An 18,739-nucleotide genomic window follows, 5' to 3' on the forward strand; every position below is an offset into this window, starting at 1 on the left:
CCACATACCCCATTACAGTCATTGTCCACCAGTGTAGTAAGATGCTATAGAAACACTACTTGTCTTCTCTGTGTTGTACAGCCCTCCCCATGTCCTCCCCCAACCCCTCGGGCTTCATTATATATGCTAATCGTAATACCCCTTTTTCCCCCTTATCCCTCCCTTCCCACCCATCTTCCCCAGTTCCAACATAGTTTTAAGAGTTGTAAGATTAGTCATCAGAAATTCAGACTTCATTTGTATTCCTCTGTGATCACATTTTTGACCACTCTGAAGATGTGGTATTGGCCTCAGGGCCAGAAACCTAATGTGCTGGTTATGTCTGCTCTTCCTGTCTTCCATGTCACTCTTCTCCTTTTGTTTCCAGCTAACCCTTGTCAGGATTCCTTGTCAGAACCGGATGGCACCAATGGTAGTGATAGCCTGGTGTAGGAGTTTCAACCATGAGTCTCTCCAAGACTAAAAATAAACAACTCTTTTCTTGCTGGTGAATTAATAGCCAGGTTATTTTTAATGCTTTAGAGGTTCAAATGACAGGTTCGCCTATTGAACACTGGAACAGGCCCAGTTTTATAAATTCACCTCTGGCTTTTAGACTTATCTAAACCATTCTTACAGACAAAGAACAAAGCAGGGTTTTAGATAGTGACTGCTACCGCTGCATCTTGTTTTACCAGGGTTTCCAAGATGTGTGCATTGTAAATGACAACTATGATTCAGGCTTTATTACAACTCAGAAACTTATGATGCAGAAGTCAGGCATCTTCCCTCTTATTTCAGTGTTGAAGTGTTATTTTGTGGAACTGGGCTCTTTGTTGGTTTTGTTTAAATGATAATTCTACAGATGGCAAAAATCCAGATCCACTAATTAAAGTGATGGTTTGTGTGTATGAAAACTCTCTGGTGGGTTTAATCTCCATACTCTTTTAAAAAACTGGCTTCAATTTTTTTTTTCTGGTGGAATCATGTTTTCCTTTGGAAAATGTTTATTAATAAGATGAAAATATAAAATGATGGGTATAAAAGCCTGGCCAGGTTCTTAAAAGGTGGACTCGCTTAATTTCAGCAAAAGAATTATTGATCGTTCCTTTTGGGCACCTTGGCACAGATTCATTCAGACAGTGTATGGAAATGTATACATACACAAAGAGTTGCCTGAGCCATTCACTGAATAATGTAAACTCCTTTCTTTTATTTTTGATTACAGGTGGAAGTTAAGCCATATGTCTTGGATGATCAGCTGTGTGATGAATGTCAGGGGGCCCGTTGTGGGGGAAAATTTGCTCCATTTTTCTGTGCTAATGTTACCTGTCTGCAGTATTACTGTGAATATTGCTGGGCTGCTATCCATTCTCGTGCTGGCAGGGAATTCCATAAGCCCCTGGTCAAGGAAGGTGGTGACCGTCCTCGACATATTTCATTCCGCTGGAATTAAAGGATAACTAACTACAGTGCTCATTTTCAGGCCTCAGAATAAGTGCACTCTTCTGTTAATTCTGACCCCTTCCTCAACCTCTTCATGCTGGCATGTCCTTTTGTAGCAGTCTGTAATTTAACAGTAGTGTAATGAAAAGAATGACCTATAATATAGGTGTTTTGTAGATTCTTGTGTCACTGAAAACAGTATGTATGGACTCCTTTTTCTTATTGCCATCATGTTGCATGGAAGTTTTATTCTCTTGTTTTGTTGGAGACAAGAGGATCCAAACTTCCCACAACATTTTCTTAGAGGAGAGAGTAATATTGAAAGATAAATGAAACAATAGAGTATTTTGGGTTTTTAATTAAATTATTGTTAATAATATAACCTATAAGAATACTTTTATTAAACTAACCATGCACCAATAACACTATCAGTCTGTCCTGACACAGTTTCCCCCAGGGAAGTGCTTTGCCTTTTCCTCTCTTGTCTTTCATTCTTTTTTGCCTCTCTCTTTTTTCCATCCCCTTTTTTATTCTTTTAATAGCGATGGAGGAAGTTAACAATTATTAACAGGAAAGAGCATGTTAAAGCAAACACACATGCATGAGCAAGATTGAAGCAGCATTATAACTAATTTTAAGGGTTTGGAGGCTGAATATAATTTCATTATGCCTCAGTTACCACCACATCAGGAAAAACAAAAAACAGTAAAGTAGGCAGAGCTAGGTTTATTTTCTTTTAAACAGTTTTTAAAATGTAGAATGTAAAAATTGGGTAAATTTACTACTGAGGAGAGTGCACTTATTTATTTTTAAACTTACTTATCTGGTCACAGCCCCAGGAAACCTACCAAAGCTAGAATTAATGACAACTGGTGAGAAAACTAGCATTTCCTCTCCTGAAGAACAAATGTATAGATTTTATTTTTGATGTTATATATAAATTCTATACTCATCAGGTGTCAGCCTTTGCTCTCCATTTTGACATTAAAAACAAACAGATCTAGAGATACCTCAAGGATATCATTCTTGATTTTGTGTTATTGTACACTTGTAGCCAAAAATGGAAGATAAAACCAGTATACAAATTGGCTGCTGATTGGCTTACTTTTACATTTAAAGTTACTTTGGGTATCCTGTAATTTAGTTGTAACATAGGAAATGAAAAAAAAGTTAAAAAAAAATTTAAGTAGTTGCAAAGTGTTTTGCACTGTTGAACTAAATAACTGTGTAAATCTGTGCAAAGGTACGTATGTTTATCTTACTCTTCCTATAAACTAAAATAACATTACAGTTTCAGAACTTAGCATGGGACATAGTCAGTGTTGGAAGTGCCAACTTCATCAAGTAATGCATGCTTTATTATAAATAACATTCTAGCTTTGAAAGGCGTTATTATATGTTGAAAAGTATGCTTCAGGGGTAAATTTAAAATAGTTTCTTGAAGCCCTGGTCATGGAGGTAACTTTTATTTTAATTGACATTATGTTATTAAATGCCCTATCTGCCACTAAAAGGATTATCATCAGTGTGCAAAACATTTAAAAAAATCTGATGGCAATCTTGCTAGTTGTGCTACCTAACAGTACCATCTTGGGTCCTTCTAAACCAAAGACTCTTGCCCCAGTACTATGGTGGAACCACCTGCCTGATGACCCCTATGGATTATCTTTAGGAAAAGCAGTCCTTTATTTTTAATACAGGCTTTAATGAACTGTATACCTGTTAAGTTCCAAAGGTCAAAATGGAGGCATTTGCTGTCTAATAGTCAAACAGAAAGGGAGCTGCTTTTAAAGGATTCCCTGCAAATATTGAAAGCAGTCATGCAAATGGAGGGTGCTCTTGTGTAGCTGGTCAGGGACTTTTTTTTCTTTTCTCCTGAACTACATAATTCTAATTGGAATGTTCATTTGCCTCTTTTTATTCTTTTAATGCTTGTAGGTGGCTTGGGGTGTGCTATTGTGCTGTTCCTACTCAGTAAACAGGTGTGATGAGTTAACAAGAAATAACACTGTTTGAGAACTAGCTTTGAATAATAATTTCTCCCTTTGTACATGACCTGCTGAATTTCGGTACAGTGTTTTGTAGCTAACTTATTTTGTCATGCACATAATGTATATTTGTTATGCACTACTTTTGTATATCTTGTTTTTCCAACAGTGAACATTTTTAGGCACACTTTTCACTGACGGGATATCTCTTTATGCAATACCTCAATTTTTCATATTGCAAAGAGTAGCTTTTTGTACTTTTATTACTGAGAGATCTTCATATACTTCATTTTTTAATATAAATAATTTTAATAAATTTTATTTTCTTATATTCTGCTTTTTATACATTTCAGTGCTCTGCATACATTTTAAATTATGAATGTTGTGCACTGGCAATGCTATTTTAGAGTCTGCAGAGAAGAGAAAGCATGTTGCTTAAACATCCTTCCCCAGCACCAGCTATTGGTGTACCTATAATTTAAGAAATAGTCTATGTAAAGTCACAAATTAATGAAAAAAATTCGCATGAAAATGACAGATAACACTGTAGTTCCTAAAAAAAAAATTTAAATGCATAAACATAGGGTAGAAATTTAAAATAACAAAATTGTCTACAGCTTCTTACTAAGTTTTTAAAATTATTCATAATGCAGACATTTTTGGTGAATGTTTAGCCATTTTTAATATTAATAAATTGATGTTAAGTGTTTGATTCAAAGATGTCTGCTCTTTTAATTATATATAAAGAAAAAAATAGCCTGCCGTGGGACAGGTGTGTAATGTTAGTATGCATGATTAATGTAAGAAATTGTTATTCTACTAATATTTACTTGTGATTGTGTGACAAGCGTGTTTACAGATTATTTGGTTACACTTCAATTTACAGGGCATAAACAATTATTATCTATTACTCTGAACTTTATTGATTGATTACATGTCCTTCAGATTACATGGGATTGTAGTTGGGAGTTACCATGTAACTCAAAACATAATTAACATGTAATTAGTTTACAGATTTTAGGGTATCACTTCAATTTACCAAGCATGTAGTTCTAGCGCACTAGCATGGCACCAGCCATGTACTTACAATGTAGTTACAGAGTAATTACATGGTTATTTTTGCAATGTAAAATAAAGTGTTTCTGATTATTTTCTATGTAAAGGAACCCTCTCCCTTCCCTTCTGGTCCCCACGCTTTGGTATAATATATATACTTCTCCATACACAGACCTCTGCAGAATGCAAAATAAAACTTGTAGTGAATGAATTAGCATTTTACGAGAGTGCTGTTGGAAAGACTTGATAATTCACCCCTTTTGTTTTGAAGAGTTGAATCTTCTGTTAAAAGGTGATTTAAAACTTGAATGTGATGAATTGTGGCAAGTTAACTTCAAGTTATGTGCAATACTTATTTCAAACTTTTGAAAGATCTTTGCAGTGTAATTCTTTGTTTTTAATTGCAGACATTTAAAAATGTCATTTTCTACTGTTAAGAGTAATCCTCTTTCTTGCTGGTGTTTCTAAAGAGAAGAATCAGAAATCAATCTTTCTACTAATGTAAATTTGAGATTATTTTTAAAAATGTAATAAAAGAGGTTTTGGTCATTTGCTTTATTTTATTATCTTATTTTAAAGCTACTGTGATTGATAGCATTGTAAGAATTGGGACAATATTGTATTCAACTGTTTTATTTTTTATATTTTTAAAATTTAAAGTATAATTAGTTTTTATAATTTTCATCAGATTTTTGTTATATTTTTTGGAAGTGAAACTTTTAGCAAGTGGGTGTCTAGTTTTTACTAATCCCTAATGTTTGTTTTTTTTTCCAGTGTATTGCTCATATTATCAGAAGGAAAAGTTATTTAAGTATGTCAGTTAATTGTACTACTTGGCTGAATTTCCATATAGTTTTTACTGTGTATGGGGAGGTTGTAGTATTTATTATAGCATTTTAAATAAGGGTAATTCATTTTTTATTAAAGTCATTTTCACGTTAAGTTCCTATTTTTGTATGTTCTATTCTTAAGTTATATAACACAGTTCCTTTTTTAAAAGAGTTCATTTGTTGAAGTGCTAGTGAAAAATTAATGTTATTAAATAGTTTGCAAATGACTATTTATACCAGTATGCATATAATTTTTAAATATTTGTAATGTGAGATGTTGAATGAATAAAACTTTTAACTCAGCTTTCTTTTAACATATTTATTTTCAACTTAAGTAGGTTATGCTTCCATGGTTGGGAATATAACATTTCAAAAATACTAGGAATCTACTCTAACTAAGCCAAGGCAGAACAAACCCCTATGATAGGAGACCCAGTCACCTAAGTACTAGCGGTGGTAAGCCTGCATTGCACGCATAAGCTCATGAGCAGTGGTGGGTTATTGTCTTTAGCCAGCTCTGTAGTTCACATACTGCTCTGCAGTGTTTTTCCATTTGTAGCCTTTCGTATGTATACAAGGCCTGAGCTCAGGATCCATGTCTTCAGTCACCTGCTTAAGGCCAAATGTCCTGAATAAGTAATGGAACAAATGCTTATTTAATAGGGAAGGTCAGTATCTTGGACGTCTAGTTTTGGGCCTTTGTCAATGAAAAGCCTTGATTTTTGGCCACTCTACAAGAGTACCTTGATTGACAGGTCTCTTAACTTTCAACCCCCAGCTCCTCACTAGATCTTAACATCACAGGATATGGCCTCTGGGATGATAATCTCCGCAGCATATGAATTTGAAAGTAATATCTTTGATTTGGTCCATTAATCATGTGGACTATCGAGAACTGTAATGTTAGTATTTTAAACTGCATTTGAAAATTTTTATCTTAAGGATTTATCACATAAAATATAATGCCATCTGAGAATATCCTGTTTTGTCATATTTAATTTATGTTCTTTCTTACATTGAGTAGTATAGTATTCTTAAGACTAGAAGAAGCAGTTCTTGCCCTGAGACAAATGGGTTTACGGAGGTCTTTTCCTTCTAGATAGTCTCCCAATATACAATTCTACCTGTAGGGTTTCCCGAGGGTACAGGCTGAAGCAGCAGTGCTTAGGGTCCTCCAGAAGGGTTAGGTCACAGGACCTTTGGTTGGCAATAGTTCAGCGGAAGGCCCCTGAAGAAGCCCCAGGGACATTGGAGGTGCGACCTTTACAATACCTCTAGTCATTTTGGGATGGTTTTGGCACTTAAAGTAGAGAGGAAGACACAAGTAGATTTAGTTTCTCTTTCCCAGGAAATACTTATTTTAGGCAAGTGACAACTATATCATGAACTATTATGTAGGTGAAATACTGGTGTTTTAAGTCCAGAATGGTGCATCTGGAAAGAGTGAGAGACTGCATTTCCTCATTCACTGGTTGTTCACCTAAACCCACCCAGAAAGGAAAGTTCTCTACCCCATTCCTAGCCATTCTTAACAACAAAGTTATTTCATAACCTCTTTTGGTAATGGGCTTGGATCCACACCCAGTTAAAAAGAAAAGTAATTATTTAAGGGATTTTTAAAAAAAATATACCCCCTCAAAGTCTGATCAAAAGTCATGGGAAAAGTAAATTTCTGATTTTAAAAATTAAGAAACTTTGAAGATGTCAATGAAGTTAAAAACACTTAACAGGTAAGTTGTTTCCCCTGAAGTATGTAATGACATAATAACTTGAAACTCCAATATTTCTTTTCCCCAAATTGTGATCCTCAGAGTACTAGAAATAGAAAGTTCTGTCATTAAATAGGCAAATGAATCACCTTGTTTCTTGAAAAGGCAAAATATACAATTAGCTTATTAAGGCTCTGAGGAGTTCTATAGGGAAGAAACCTATTTACTTTGTTTAAAGTGTCCCCCCACCAAATTTCTTAGACTACAGACTGTTTACAGATAACATAGAATCCCATGGGATGTACTTGGGATACACGGCTCTGCATTTTAGTCTGTTTGCTGGTATCAAAGCCTTAGAACCCCACTTTGTTTTTTGCCCTGCAAGGGTGCTTGAACACATCCCTCTTGAGTCTTAATCCAAGCCTACTGCTGTTGTCCATATTTAATCTTACTGGGGTTCAACATAGTTGCCTAGCTTCTGACCCCTGTCCCCTATCCAATTCAGCTCCTTAATTCACTTCTCCCTCTACTCCCACCCCAGAAGGAAAAAAAGCTGCTCTGCAGAATGAACCACGTCCTTGCAAAGCTATTATGATTATGCTATTCTCCAGCTTAGACGAGCTCTCCATTCTCATGAGTGCCACAAATACATCAGACAAGCAAGCAACCTGTGCTCTGCCTACCATTCCATGATACGCTTTCTATCTTTATGATAATTCATATAATTTCTCTCCTTCAAAAATTTTCCTTTGCAAACATCCCCCAGCCTACCACCCCCATGCTCTGAGAATAGGGACCACAGGCTTTGAATAAACTCTTAAGAACTCAGAAAATGAACATTTGTGCCCTACTATGAACTCTTTTATCTAGCAGTACCAATTCAAGTCTCTTATTGGAAGAACATTTTGTTTTGGCATGCCTGAGTCTTGTCAGGATATTTTAAGTTCAAATTTTTTTCTAGTCAAATTGGGTGTCCTTGTTGGCAGTCTGGAAAAAGTGTCTTACTGTGATTCAGTGTGGTGACCAGAGTTGGAAAAGTACAGTTTGTCTCAAGAAGTTAAAAATGATCAGCAGCACTCAAATCCAGTGTGTGCGCAAACCACCAATGTTTTCTGTTGGGTAGAATCTGATTGTCAGTGAAAAGCTGCTTGTGGGTAGACGGGGGTGTGGAGGGTTGTGAATCAGTGACTACAAATGCCAAAAGCTAAGCTTGAGCTTTCTTTATCCTTTTCATTGCAGTTCTATTTCAGTAAGTGGGGCTTTGATACCATAAAAATGTCAATGTGATCAAGCAAATGTCACCATTTTAAAGAGATATTTTCAGCTCTTCTCCCAGCCCCCTCCAACACCAAGAGAGGAAAGAACCCAACCTACCCAGGAACAACCCCCCATGCCCTAAAGACAATAGGGCATTTAAAACTTGTTCTGAAATGAGGTACCTAGGTGGTAATATAAATCTGTGAAACTGCTTAAAAGGTTTAGGCAGGATCCAGTAAAGACCTGAGCCACCTTATTTGAATGAATGAAAGTGTAAATAATTTGCCTCTCCTTTTGAGAGAAAAGTGAAGTGACCCCTTGTGTGTAACTGTTGGTCTAAGATTTGATCCCGGAGACCTGCTGTGGGGTGGGGGCGGTGGGGGTGGGGATGGAATGTGGAATTCATCTATCAGGTGGCTTTCAGCTCTCTTGACTGCAATGATGGAATGATGGTTTGGTTCTGGAAGGGGAAACTAGTCATTGCTGATCATCTTGGTGCATCAGGCACTTAGACGCCTTAATATGGTTAACACCCCTGTGAGGTGCTGAACAGAGTATAGAATTGTCTCCCGGAAAAGTTGGGCAACTTGCAAGGCTACACAGCTAGTATGTGGTGAAGACTGGATTCTAATCCCCATCTATCAAATGCCAAATTCTTTTCCTAGAAACCTCACTGCCACTAGAATAGCAATGGACAGGACTCTGTTTTTAAAGTTGGGTTTTGTTTTTCAAAGAAAAGTTTACTTCCTATGCCTAGTCTGGGTATCATATTTGAAAGTATATAGATAGGAAGATGAAGCAAAAGTTGCAAGAGAGAGTGTGAGTTCTGAGTGAGAATCCTAACATGAAGCTATTGGGGGCCAGATTGAAGCTCTTCAGTCTGTCGGGCCCAGGGGCTCAGTTGAACTCACAGGTCATCTGCCTTGCTGACTCCCCTTAAACTTCTGCTTGTGGTTCAGTGGTCAGACTCGAGTGTACATTTCCAGGAGTATGGGGCAAGGGAGTTGAAATGTCTTTTTTATTCTCTTTGAGGAACTGCAGACTTCTCAGTGCTTTAGTGCACATATCCTTTCTCTTTGACTCAACCACCAGTGAAAGATACACATCAGTTTGGGGGCAGAAAACAAGGAAAAAGGAGGGCCTTTTTCTCCAGAGCTATTAACCCTTTAATTCCAGAGACACAAATAGGTCTGGCAGTCAGAAACAACAATTAGCACTGACAGATGGCTTGCCAAGTGCCTGGCATCCTGCTAGGCCTTTCTTCTCCAACCTTCTCCCAACCCTCTGAGATAGGTACTGTTAAGACAGTCATGTTAAGGTGGAGAAGATTTAAAAAGTTCAACTAATTCGCAAAGCCAGGATTCAAATGCAGGCACACAGATTCCAGGTCCTTTTTCACCCTGTATAAGTTTCCAACCAAAGAAAGAGAAATTTCATTTTTCCTCTGTATTAACTAAGAAATCACCAATAAACTATACTGAAAGGGTACATGCCATTTTACAAACCACTGGAAAATCATTTCATTCTGACAAGACTGTCTAACGATTATGTGACAGTTATTTATTGTGATAGTTATGTTGTCACCTAAATTGTCAGAGGACTAAGTGACCCAACCAACCCAAGTCACATGGGTGCCAAGAAAGGGTAGCTAGCTGGTGGATGAATGGACAGATGGATGTGATGCCGGGGTTCTTGTTCATGAAGCCAAAGAATGAGCTTCACAAACACTCAAGGTAGGAGAGCAAGGCACAGGCTTTTATTTAGAGATAACGTGCAAGGACAGGGCTCCTGGCATGGGGACAAGAGAGTCTGGGGTGGTGTGTTGTCTAGGGGTTTTATAGGCAGATGAGGATTTTTTGAGAACATGAAAAAAAGCTTAGGAGTGTGGACTTATTAAGTGGGCCCAGAATATTTAGAATTAACACAAATAGCTTCCTGCTCTGTTGATTTCTCCCCGAGATACCAGCATCTTGGTCTGGGGGCATATGAAACAAGGCCACCTGCTCAACCCCCAAGGTGGGCTGAAGTATTGTTTGCTAAAGAGTAAGTTGGGAATTTTTAACATCTTAACTTCTTGGGTATTAAAATGCAATCTTATCTTTCAGGTGGAATCCTTCCTGCCTTTTACTATGTTGTTTACAGCTGGGTCTGCATGCTAAATTAGTTGCCCAGTTTGCAAAATCACCTCATCAGATCTGAAGGAGGAAAGACAGCACATAGGTCTGGGCCTTTTAGCATGCTAAGGTGAATCTTACACATGATTATAAATGATTAGCATAATAAAAACATGTGCTATTCTTCTTTATCTGGGGAATATTCACTGATCTCACTGAAGAATGACTCTAGAGCTGAATGTTTAACACAGAGTTTTAGTAGGGGGTTTCCTTGCATGTAGTTACATTGCTGACTGCAAATATCCTGCCTTGCTTTTTCCGGAGGCCCTCATCCTACTCTGATTACACCCACGGTCCCTGTCTCAGATGGACTAGCAGAAGAATGGATGGGTGGGTGGACAGGCAGATTCATATGTGTGTACATATATATATATATATACCTCCATAGGTATATACATATATACAGCAGATTTTGTTTTTTTTTAGATTCAAGGAAAATCCCAAGAAAGGGTTTTGCTTTTTTCTACAAGACTATAATTGAACAAATACATTCCACACAGAAATGAAGCCTCTTCCCACACATCTCATCCTTTGAGACTATCTGCCTGGTCTCTGTAATCTCACAAAAACAGCCCTGAAATCCAAAGGAGCGGGGAGAGGCTTTGTTACTGATGAATTTTTCTGCTGAGTTTTAAAACTGTACTTGAATATTTTGCTTCTGGACTGACATGTTAGAATCATTAAAACTAGGTTTCTGCGAAGAATTTATATTCCTGATTTCATGTACATATTTAAAGAGAAAAGGATAAGAAGTATTTGCCATTTTTAGAGCACTGGAACTTGGATGCACGGCTTTGATCATTGCTGCAGCAGGAACAGCTGTTCCTGAACAGATGTGATGCTGAAGAGCCCGAAGAACCAGCTTAGAATGTTTGAACATAGATTTGCTGCAAAACGCCCTTCTGCGGGAGACATTAAGGCCACAGCCAAATACAGTCATCAGCAACCTCCTTTTTCTTTGCCACACAAAGAATTCAAAACTAACAAAGACCAAACACAAGGTTCTAAAATTAGAAGGTGTAAGTCCAGGGAAAGGAAATCCTGGGGCAAAATACCTCTAAAAACCGAAATCAGTCAAAGGGAGAGATAAACTTTAAAACCCGTTTATTGCTTACAAACTGCAGTCCGGGCCCTTCTCTCTTTCCTTCTCCAGCCAAAGCAAAACCAGCCCTCCCCTCCCCTCCCGGGTACAGATAAGCCCTCCTTGCCCAGGTAATTACCCACTGATATGGAGATGAACTTCTCTCCACCCCTGAGGAATGATGCAAATGCACTAAAGCCATACTTCTTTCCACCCTTGAGCGCCTGTTGATATGCAGATGTACTAAAGCCAGGTGAGATATTCTGGAAATGTAACAGTTTTACCCACAGAAGGGATGCAAATGAGAACTCAGATATGGTCCCCCAAGGTGTCCTACTTAAGTCAGGATCAACAGCAGTTCTCCCCAAGGTGGGGGTCACAGGGTCAGGTAGGAGAGGGTGGGTTAAGGAGGACAGTAGGGAAATAGGAAGGACAGTTAGAGAAGTTGGAAGTGGAATTCAATGATCAAATACAATTTCGTGTCCAGAAGCCAATAGCACCTCCCTCCACACCCAGATCCCGCAGTGGGGCACATCCTCTTCTACGCTTTTCAGCGCAGTGTCATCTCTTTCTCAAGACAGTTTTGCTGTGACGGCAGCAGCCGCCCATCATGGGAGAAAACTAGAATCTTGCTTGGCTTTTGGTTATATTATTTTTCCTTTGAGTCACGTGTATAGTGGAGCTCCATAATCTTGGGAAATGGGGTCTGTATGTGTCAATCTGTTTCTGATAGCAGTTAGTACAAAGTACTCCATACATGTTAGCTATTATTAGTGTCACAATGACTGCCCTTGTTGCTGTCATTACCTATGCACTTACAAAGTGCCAGTCCCCTGCTGGGTCGGGGCAGGAGGGGGCTGCAGGAACCCTGTGCTGCTGCTTCCCATGTCCCGGCCTGCCTGCCTGCACAGGGCGCGTTCTCGGGGATCCTCCCCGTCCAGCCTTTGCGATGGAGAAAGCACAGAGAATCCCGGCAGTGCCTGCTGCTGCGGCGCCCAGTTCTCTCTCTCATTCTTAGGAACAGGATTCCTCCTACGGCGGGACCCACACACTGCAGCACAGGAGATTGGGTCTGTATTACCAGTTTGAACAGAAACTCCAAGGGACTGTGACCTGGGCCCCTGGTTTTCTGGAGACTTTTAGATGAGCCAGCAATCTTTCTCTTTAGGGAAAGAAATAGGAGAAGGGAAGCAGGAGCTGGAAATTAGGCCTTGTGTCCCTCGGCTGACAGTTTAATTGTATAATAAACCTTTCAGGAAATATGGTTAGTCCCTCAATCATTTCCCCTTTGCTCTAATAAATGTAAACTATAGGTGAAGGCGGACTCAGGCACAGTGGGAGAGCAGAGGCAGCTTGGCTTTTGAGCCAGGAAGCGTTGGGCTCATAGCCCAGGCAGGGATCACTGCGGTTAGGGACATGACTCTGGGGTGAGAACACTGGGGCTTCTCCTCCCTCGCTGCCTCTGACCAAGTGACCTTGGCCATGTTAGGTAACCTCTGAGTATCAGTTGCCTCATCAGTCAAAAGGGGCAAATAGTATCTTCACCATCAGGCTGAGGTAAGGATTCCATGAGGCAATCATAAAAAGAGCACTTAAACAATAAACATTGGAAACGTTCATTATCATTCCCATTATTGTGCCAGATCAGTCAACTGCTGGCCACAATACTTTAGGAAAGCCCTCCCCTGAGATACTATATCCACCATCCAGTCCAACCCCACCATCTCTGTGCAGAGGGGACCATGACATTTACCTCCCTGGACAGTGGTGAAGATCAAGTCAGGTGAGTGCCTAGGGCCCTGTCTGCTGCTTGCCCTGACCTCGCTGCTGCCACCCTCACCCTTCTGCGTTCGTTCCTCGCCCCTGCCCCTAGAGTGGAATAAAAATCTGGCTCTGCCCCTGCCTTGCTAAAACCTTCTAACAGCTTCCCAAGGTCCTGGAGAGAAAATGTGCATTTGTTTTCACATGTATGCCCTGCTGGTCTAGCCCTGGCCCCACCCCAATGCCCACTCCTCTCCCTCGCCATCATGTGCTCCCACCACACTGTGGACGTCTCTCTGTTCCTCTAGTGCAAGGCCTCCTCCTGGGGTAGGGGCTTCTCACTGATTACTTCCTCAGGGAGAAATTATCTGCCTACCCTGCTCCACCCTCTCCCCAGCTTCAATTCAACTTAGAACAGAGATGGCTCCTCATTCGTCCTTCAGGACTTGGCTTGGATGGCATCTTCTCCAGGAGAACATCCCAGATCACTCTCTCCAAGCCCCCAGCCCCCATCATAACACTTTGTGATCAGAAGCACTCCTTCTGACTAGCACTTCTTACAATGTGTAATTAGCAGTACATCGAATTTGTTTCCCTGGTATTTTTTGGGGGGGCAGGGAGACCATTATCTTACTCATATTTGTGTCCTCAGGACCTGTCATGTGCCTTGCACATCATAAGTGCTAAATAAATGTTTGCTGAATGAGTGACTCACAGGATCCTGACTTTAGTTCTCTTTCCTAGGCCTGCTCTCAAACTGCCACAAGAGGTCATTGTGCTTTTAGAGGGCCTGACAGCTAATAGGGCCCCAAGGCTCAGGTATTTCCTAAGCAGAACAGAGATTGGAATGCCTGATAAAGGTAGCTCAGAGCCCTCGAACGCTAATGTGCCTCAAGTTCACCTGGGGATGTTGTTCAGATTCAGGTGCTGATTCAGCACCGCTGGGAGCCTGGGACTGCATTTCTAATAAGCTCCCATCTTGCTGCTTCTGAGACCACGCTGAAGCAAAAACGTAGTCCCTGTGAAAGCCTTGGATTTTTGCACCTTGGAGTAAGGACAGGATGAGCATAGGTGCTGGGAGAGAAGAGCCTGGCTGGGTTGTGGGTGTGCCTCCTGAACTGGAGGCTGCTTCCTCTGACCCAGGCCCCCTGGGCAGGGAGAGGCAGCAGCAAAGAGCTAGCTCCTCCCCATGCCACAGCAGGACAGCCAGGTAGGCTGGGAGCTGAATCTGCTGTTTTTTAGAGTTTACCTTAGTCTCAGAGAGAGAATTCTATCCAAGAGTTTGCTCATTCATTTCTTGAACAAATATTTGCACACTGTGGGGGACAAGACAGGCAAAGTCTCTGTCCCCTTGAGGTTTACATTATAGAGACAAGGGCCTGGATTTGAGCTCTCGGGGTGTGTGTGTGTGTGTGTGTGTGTGTGTGTGTGTGTGTGTGTGTGTGTGTGTGAATTCGGTGAATCTTTTCAGTCCTCTGAGCGTGTGTGTGTGTGTGTGTGTGTGTGTGTGTGTGTGTGTGTGTGTGAATTCGGTGAATCTTTTCAGTCCTCTGAGCGTGTGTGTGTGTGTGTGTGTGTGTGTGTGTGTGAATTCGGTGAATCTTTTCAGTCCTCTGAGCGTGTGTGTGTGTGTGTGTGTGTGTGTGTGTGTGTGAATTCGGTGATTTGAGCCCTCGGGGTGTGTGTGTGTGTGTGTGTGTGTGTGTGTGTGTGTGTGTGTGTGTGTGTGAATTCGGTGAATCTTTTCAGTCCTCTGAGCGTGTGTGTGTGTGTGTGTGTGTGTGTGTGTGTGTGTGTGAATTCGGTGATTTGAGCCCTCGGGGTGTGTGTGTGTGTGTGTGTGTGTGTGTGAATTCGGTGAATCTTTTCAGTCCTCTGAGCCCTAGTGAAATGTGAAACCCATACCAAACATAGGAATTTGTTGGGAGGATCTCAGGAGATAATCCTTACACAGATAAGGCATTTTTATTATTCACAGAGCCACTAATCTGAATTTTGGATTTGTTTGCTGTTAGCCCAAAGTGGCAATCTGCAAAGGAGAACTATATTAAGAAGCCTCCTTATTCATTTAGTCATTCATCCATGTATCCGTACCAGTCAAGACTCAGGGGATATTGTGGGGACAAAGCCAGCAAAGTCACTGTCCTGTTGGCATTTGCACTGGGAAATCAAGATAGTAGACAAGTGAACACATATACAAACAAGAGAATGTTAGTGCTGAGTGTTAAGAGGAAAATAAGAGTATAAAACTGTGTGATTTGATAGAGACTGAGAGGGGGCTATTTTAATTGGGAGATTAGAGAAGGCATCTGACAGGTGAGATTTATGCTGAGCTCTGAATAACAAGAGAAGAATAAGCTCTGCTGAAATCTGAGGGAAGAGTATTCTGGGTAGAGGGAACAGCACATGCAAAAGTCCTGAGGTGAGACTGAGCTTGATATATTCAAGGAAGAGCAGTGCAAATGGATGCAGTGACAAGGGGGCGAGGTTATGAGATGAGCTCAGAGGTGTCTAGGAGAGCCACTGAAGAGTAGCTGCAGGGGAGGGCTGGGAACTGATGTGCGGTCACTCTGGCATTTGTATGGAGAGCAGATTGTAGGGAAGCAAGTGTGGGAGCTGAAGAACCATGTGAGGGGATGGCAGTGGCTTTGTGAGCAATGTCAGTGGATGACACTGGCCTGGGCCCGGATGATGGCAGCAGAATGCAGAAAGGTGGGCCCGTTAGGGCTACATGTTGGAGAGAACATGGGGAATGAGGGAGACACATGAGAATAGCTTGGATTTTGGCAAAAATCCCACATGCTCTACTAGTTTTGGTAAATTGCAGTTTAGCCGCAGTACTCATCCCATCCGCTTGGAACACTGCAGTGAAAGCAAAACTTTTGTGAAACCAGAAGGAAACAGGCAGCTCTAATCCTACCTAGATGCACAGAAGCTTCAAAGGAGGGTGTCCGTTACAAAGGGGGACTTCTACCCCAGCCTCCTCCTTGCTCTCTGAAGTCTCATTGAAATTCATCACTGGTTTGAAAGGCCTCGGGAGATCCTGCTTTAACAAGCAATGAGTGGCACTTAGATGCCTTGAACAGGCTCTAATGCTGATTAAACAGTATTCTAATTCGGAGTGGGCTTATGGAAAGAAGATGAGATAGTTGGGTGACACAGACAATTTAATTAATCTTAGAGATGGGGCCCAAAATCCTGGGGCTGAGGAATGCTCATGTGTATTTGTGTGTGTGTTGATTTAGTGGCGGTCAGGCAACTGGGAAGGGAGGGAAGGCTCCATTTCCCTGCTACGAGGTATAGAGAACTTTCTCTGGGTTCCTTATAGGGCAGAGTCTTCTCATCTATTCAGTCCCACAAACTCAATGTTAGGCTGGGTCCACTGGGGTCCAAAGTCTTCATATTCATAAAGGGCTGAAAATGGAGATGATGACATTATCTCCAGGTTAAACAACGGCCACAGAAATCCACTGACAGGTGTGAGAATAGAATTGAGCCATCACACACCTTTAATCTAGGGTACCATTATCACACCCACTGCCTATAACACATAAAGAATCCAGTCTAAAATAAAAATAATTCCTGTAATTTCTTGAGAAAAGCATAATTCTATTACATTGTATTTTGGGGGTGAAAAGCATTTATTTAAATATTTAAAATATATCACAATTTCTTCATTTAAAAAAATATGCTCCCTCTGTCCTCCTTCCCCCTGCTATGGAATTGGCTTGGGCCTCTTTCTCTCTTGGAGAAATCCTGGGGTTTGCTTTTTGAAAGTTGGAGCTGGCTTAGCTGCAAAGACTATTCCAGCCAGCCCCCGACTCCTTTTCCACTCCCAGGAACACAGTGGAAGCTGCCAGAAGCATGTGGCAGAACCAGTAGAGAGTGAAGAAACAGCATTTCAGGCGCAGATGAGGTGGGAAGGCCCCTTTCTGGTAGTCATCTGCAGCTATTTCCTGTGGGGACCATATGTCCCCATGCCTATGGCTGGCCAAGTGGAATTCATGACTAGGAATATGCATCCATTGGTTTTTCTCTCAGCTCCTGCAACTGTCTGATGAAGTATTGGGGAGGGAAGAGCAAATCTCTCTTTTGTGGGCTGAAATGACATCTTACACAATTGCTCCTGGTCTTCCTATGCAGTGCCCCACCCAAGCACGAACTGCACGTCCCACACCCTGGCACTGGTAGCCAGGGCCACTCACCCTATGGGGCATATGGGTTGGAATCACACTTTCTCCAAGTGCCATTTTCAAAAAGCTCAACTGAAAGAGTCTTGGTTTGAATTCAGGCTATTCACTCCTTGTTTAAAAAAAAAAAAAAGAAAAAAAACCTGAGTTTTTTTTTTAGAAAGGGGGGAGAAAAGAGAGACATTTTTATCTGGAAGCTGTGACTGCCACCTGGTGGTTGATGATAACTGAGCAGTTAAAAAGCGTGTGGCTTTAAGAGTCAGCCATTCATTCATTTCTTCACTCTTTGTTCAAATGTTTCTGTTGTGGTGAAGCTCCGTTGAGAGGAGAGGGACAGCTCACACTGTGACAGAGGTTGCGACAGGGACAGTCTTGAGGAGGAGTTAAAGGCATGAATGCAGGAGCCACATGGCCTGGGTTTGAATCCCTTCTGTAGGGCTTTGCCGCTGTAACTTTGCCCGAGGTGCTAAACCTCCCTTGTGCCTCTACTTTCTTATCTGCAAAATGGGGCTGATAACAGTCCCAACATCATAGAATAACAGTCCCTATCTCATAGGGTGATTGTGAGAATTAAATTATATACTCTATAAATGCTTAGCACAGATCTGGCTCATAGAAACATTCACTAAAAGTTAGTTGGTGGTATGGAAGAAAGTGGGCTTTGGGCACCTTGGGACCTACTATGTGCCAGGAGTGCTGTGGCTCAGTGGGGCTATGACAGTAAACAGAAACATTGCCCTTGATCTCATCAAGTTCATTGCCTGCTAAGGGAGACTGGGCACAAGCAAGTAAAAACACAAATGAAGAGTAAAATAGACAGGGCTCTGCTGCCAGTCTAGCTGGGGGTTCGGACCTGTAAACGGTGGTTCTAATTTGTAGTAAGTTTATTCAGGGATGGAACTCAGTGCCATAGGAGCACATAAGGGGCAAATAACCTACCCAGGAGGGAGATGCTTTGTGAGGAAGAGACCTATAAGCTGAGTTCTGAAAGGACAGAAGGAGTCAGTCAACTGAGGCAAGGAGAAGAGGGTTTGGGCAGATAGACTGCTGTTGGCAGTGGCATAGATGAAATCAGCCACAATGTCTTTGAAGAACAGAAAGTGGTTGGGTAGTGCTGGAGGCCACGGGCAGTGCTGAAATGAGGCCGAAGAGGCAGGTAGGGGCCAGATACCTGAGGGCCCTACAGGGCCAGTGAAGAGGATTGCAGCTTGTTCTTAGAACAATGGGGAGCCATAAAAGGTTTTTAAGTATGGGAGAGCTAGGGTCAC

At 41.3% G+C, this 18,739-nt stretch overlaps 1 protein-coding gene across 3 annotated transcripts in view; it reads left to right on the forward strand.

Annotated features, from left to right (window-relative positions):
* Window positions 1-5,602, forward strand: part of CPEB4 (cytoplasmic polyadenylation element binding protein 4) — a 75,031-nt gene extending 69,429 nt beyond the window's left edge. For all 3 annotated transcript variants that reach the window (XM_036884843.2, XM_036884844.2, XM_036884845.2), the window contains one exon: window positions 1,208-5,602. In XM_036884843.2, the coding sequence (XP_036740738.1) occupies window positions 1,208-1,435 (228 nt within the window). In that variant the 3' untranslated portion in view covers window positions 1,436-5,602. The remainder of the gene's footprint in view (window positions 1-1,207) is intronic.
* Window positions 5,603-18,739: the final 13,137 nt, after the last annotated feature.

Source organism: Manis pentadactyla, chromosome 2 (assembly GCF_030020395.1).
Source record: "Manis pentadactyla isolate mManPen7 chromosome 2, mManPen7.hap1, whole genome shotgun sequence".
Classification (NCBI taxonomy): Eukaryota; Metazoa; Chordata; class Mammalia; order Pholidota; family Manidae; genus Manis; species Manis pentadactyla.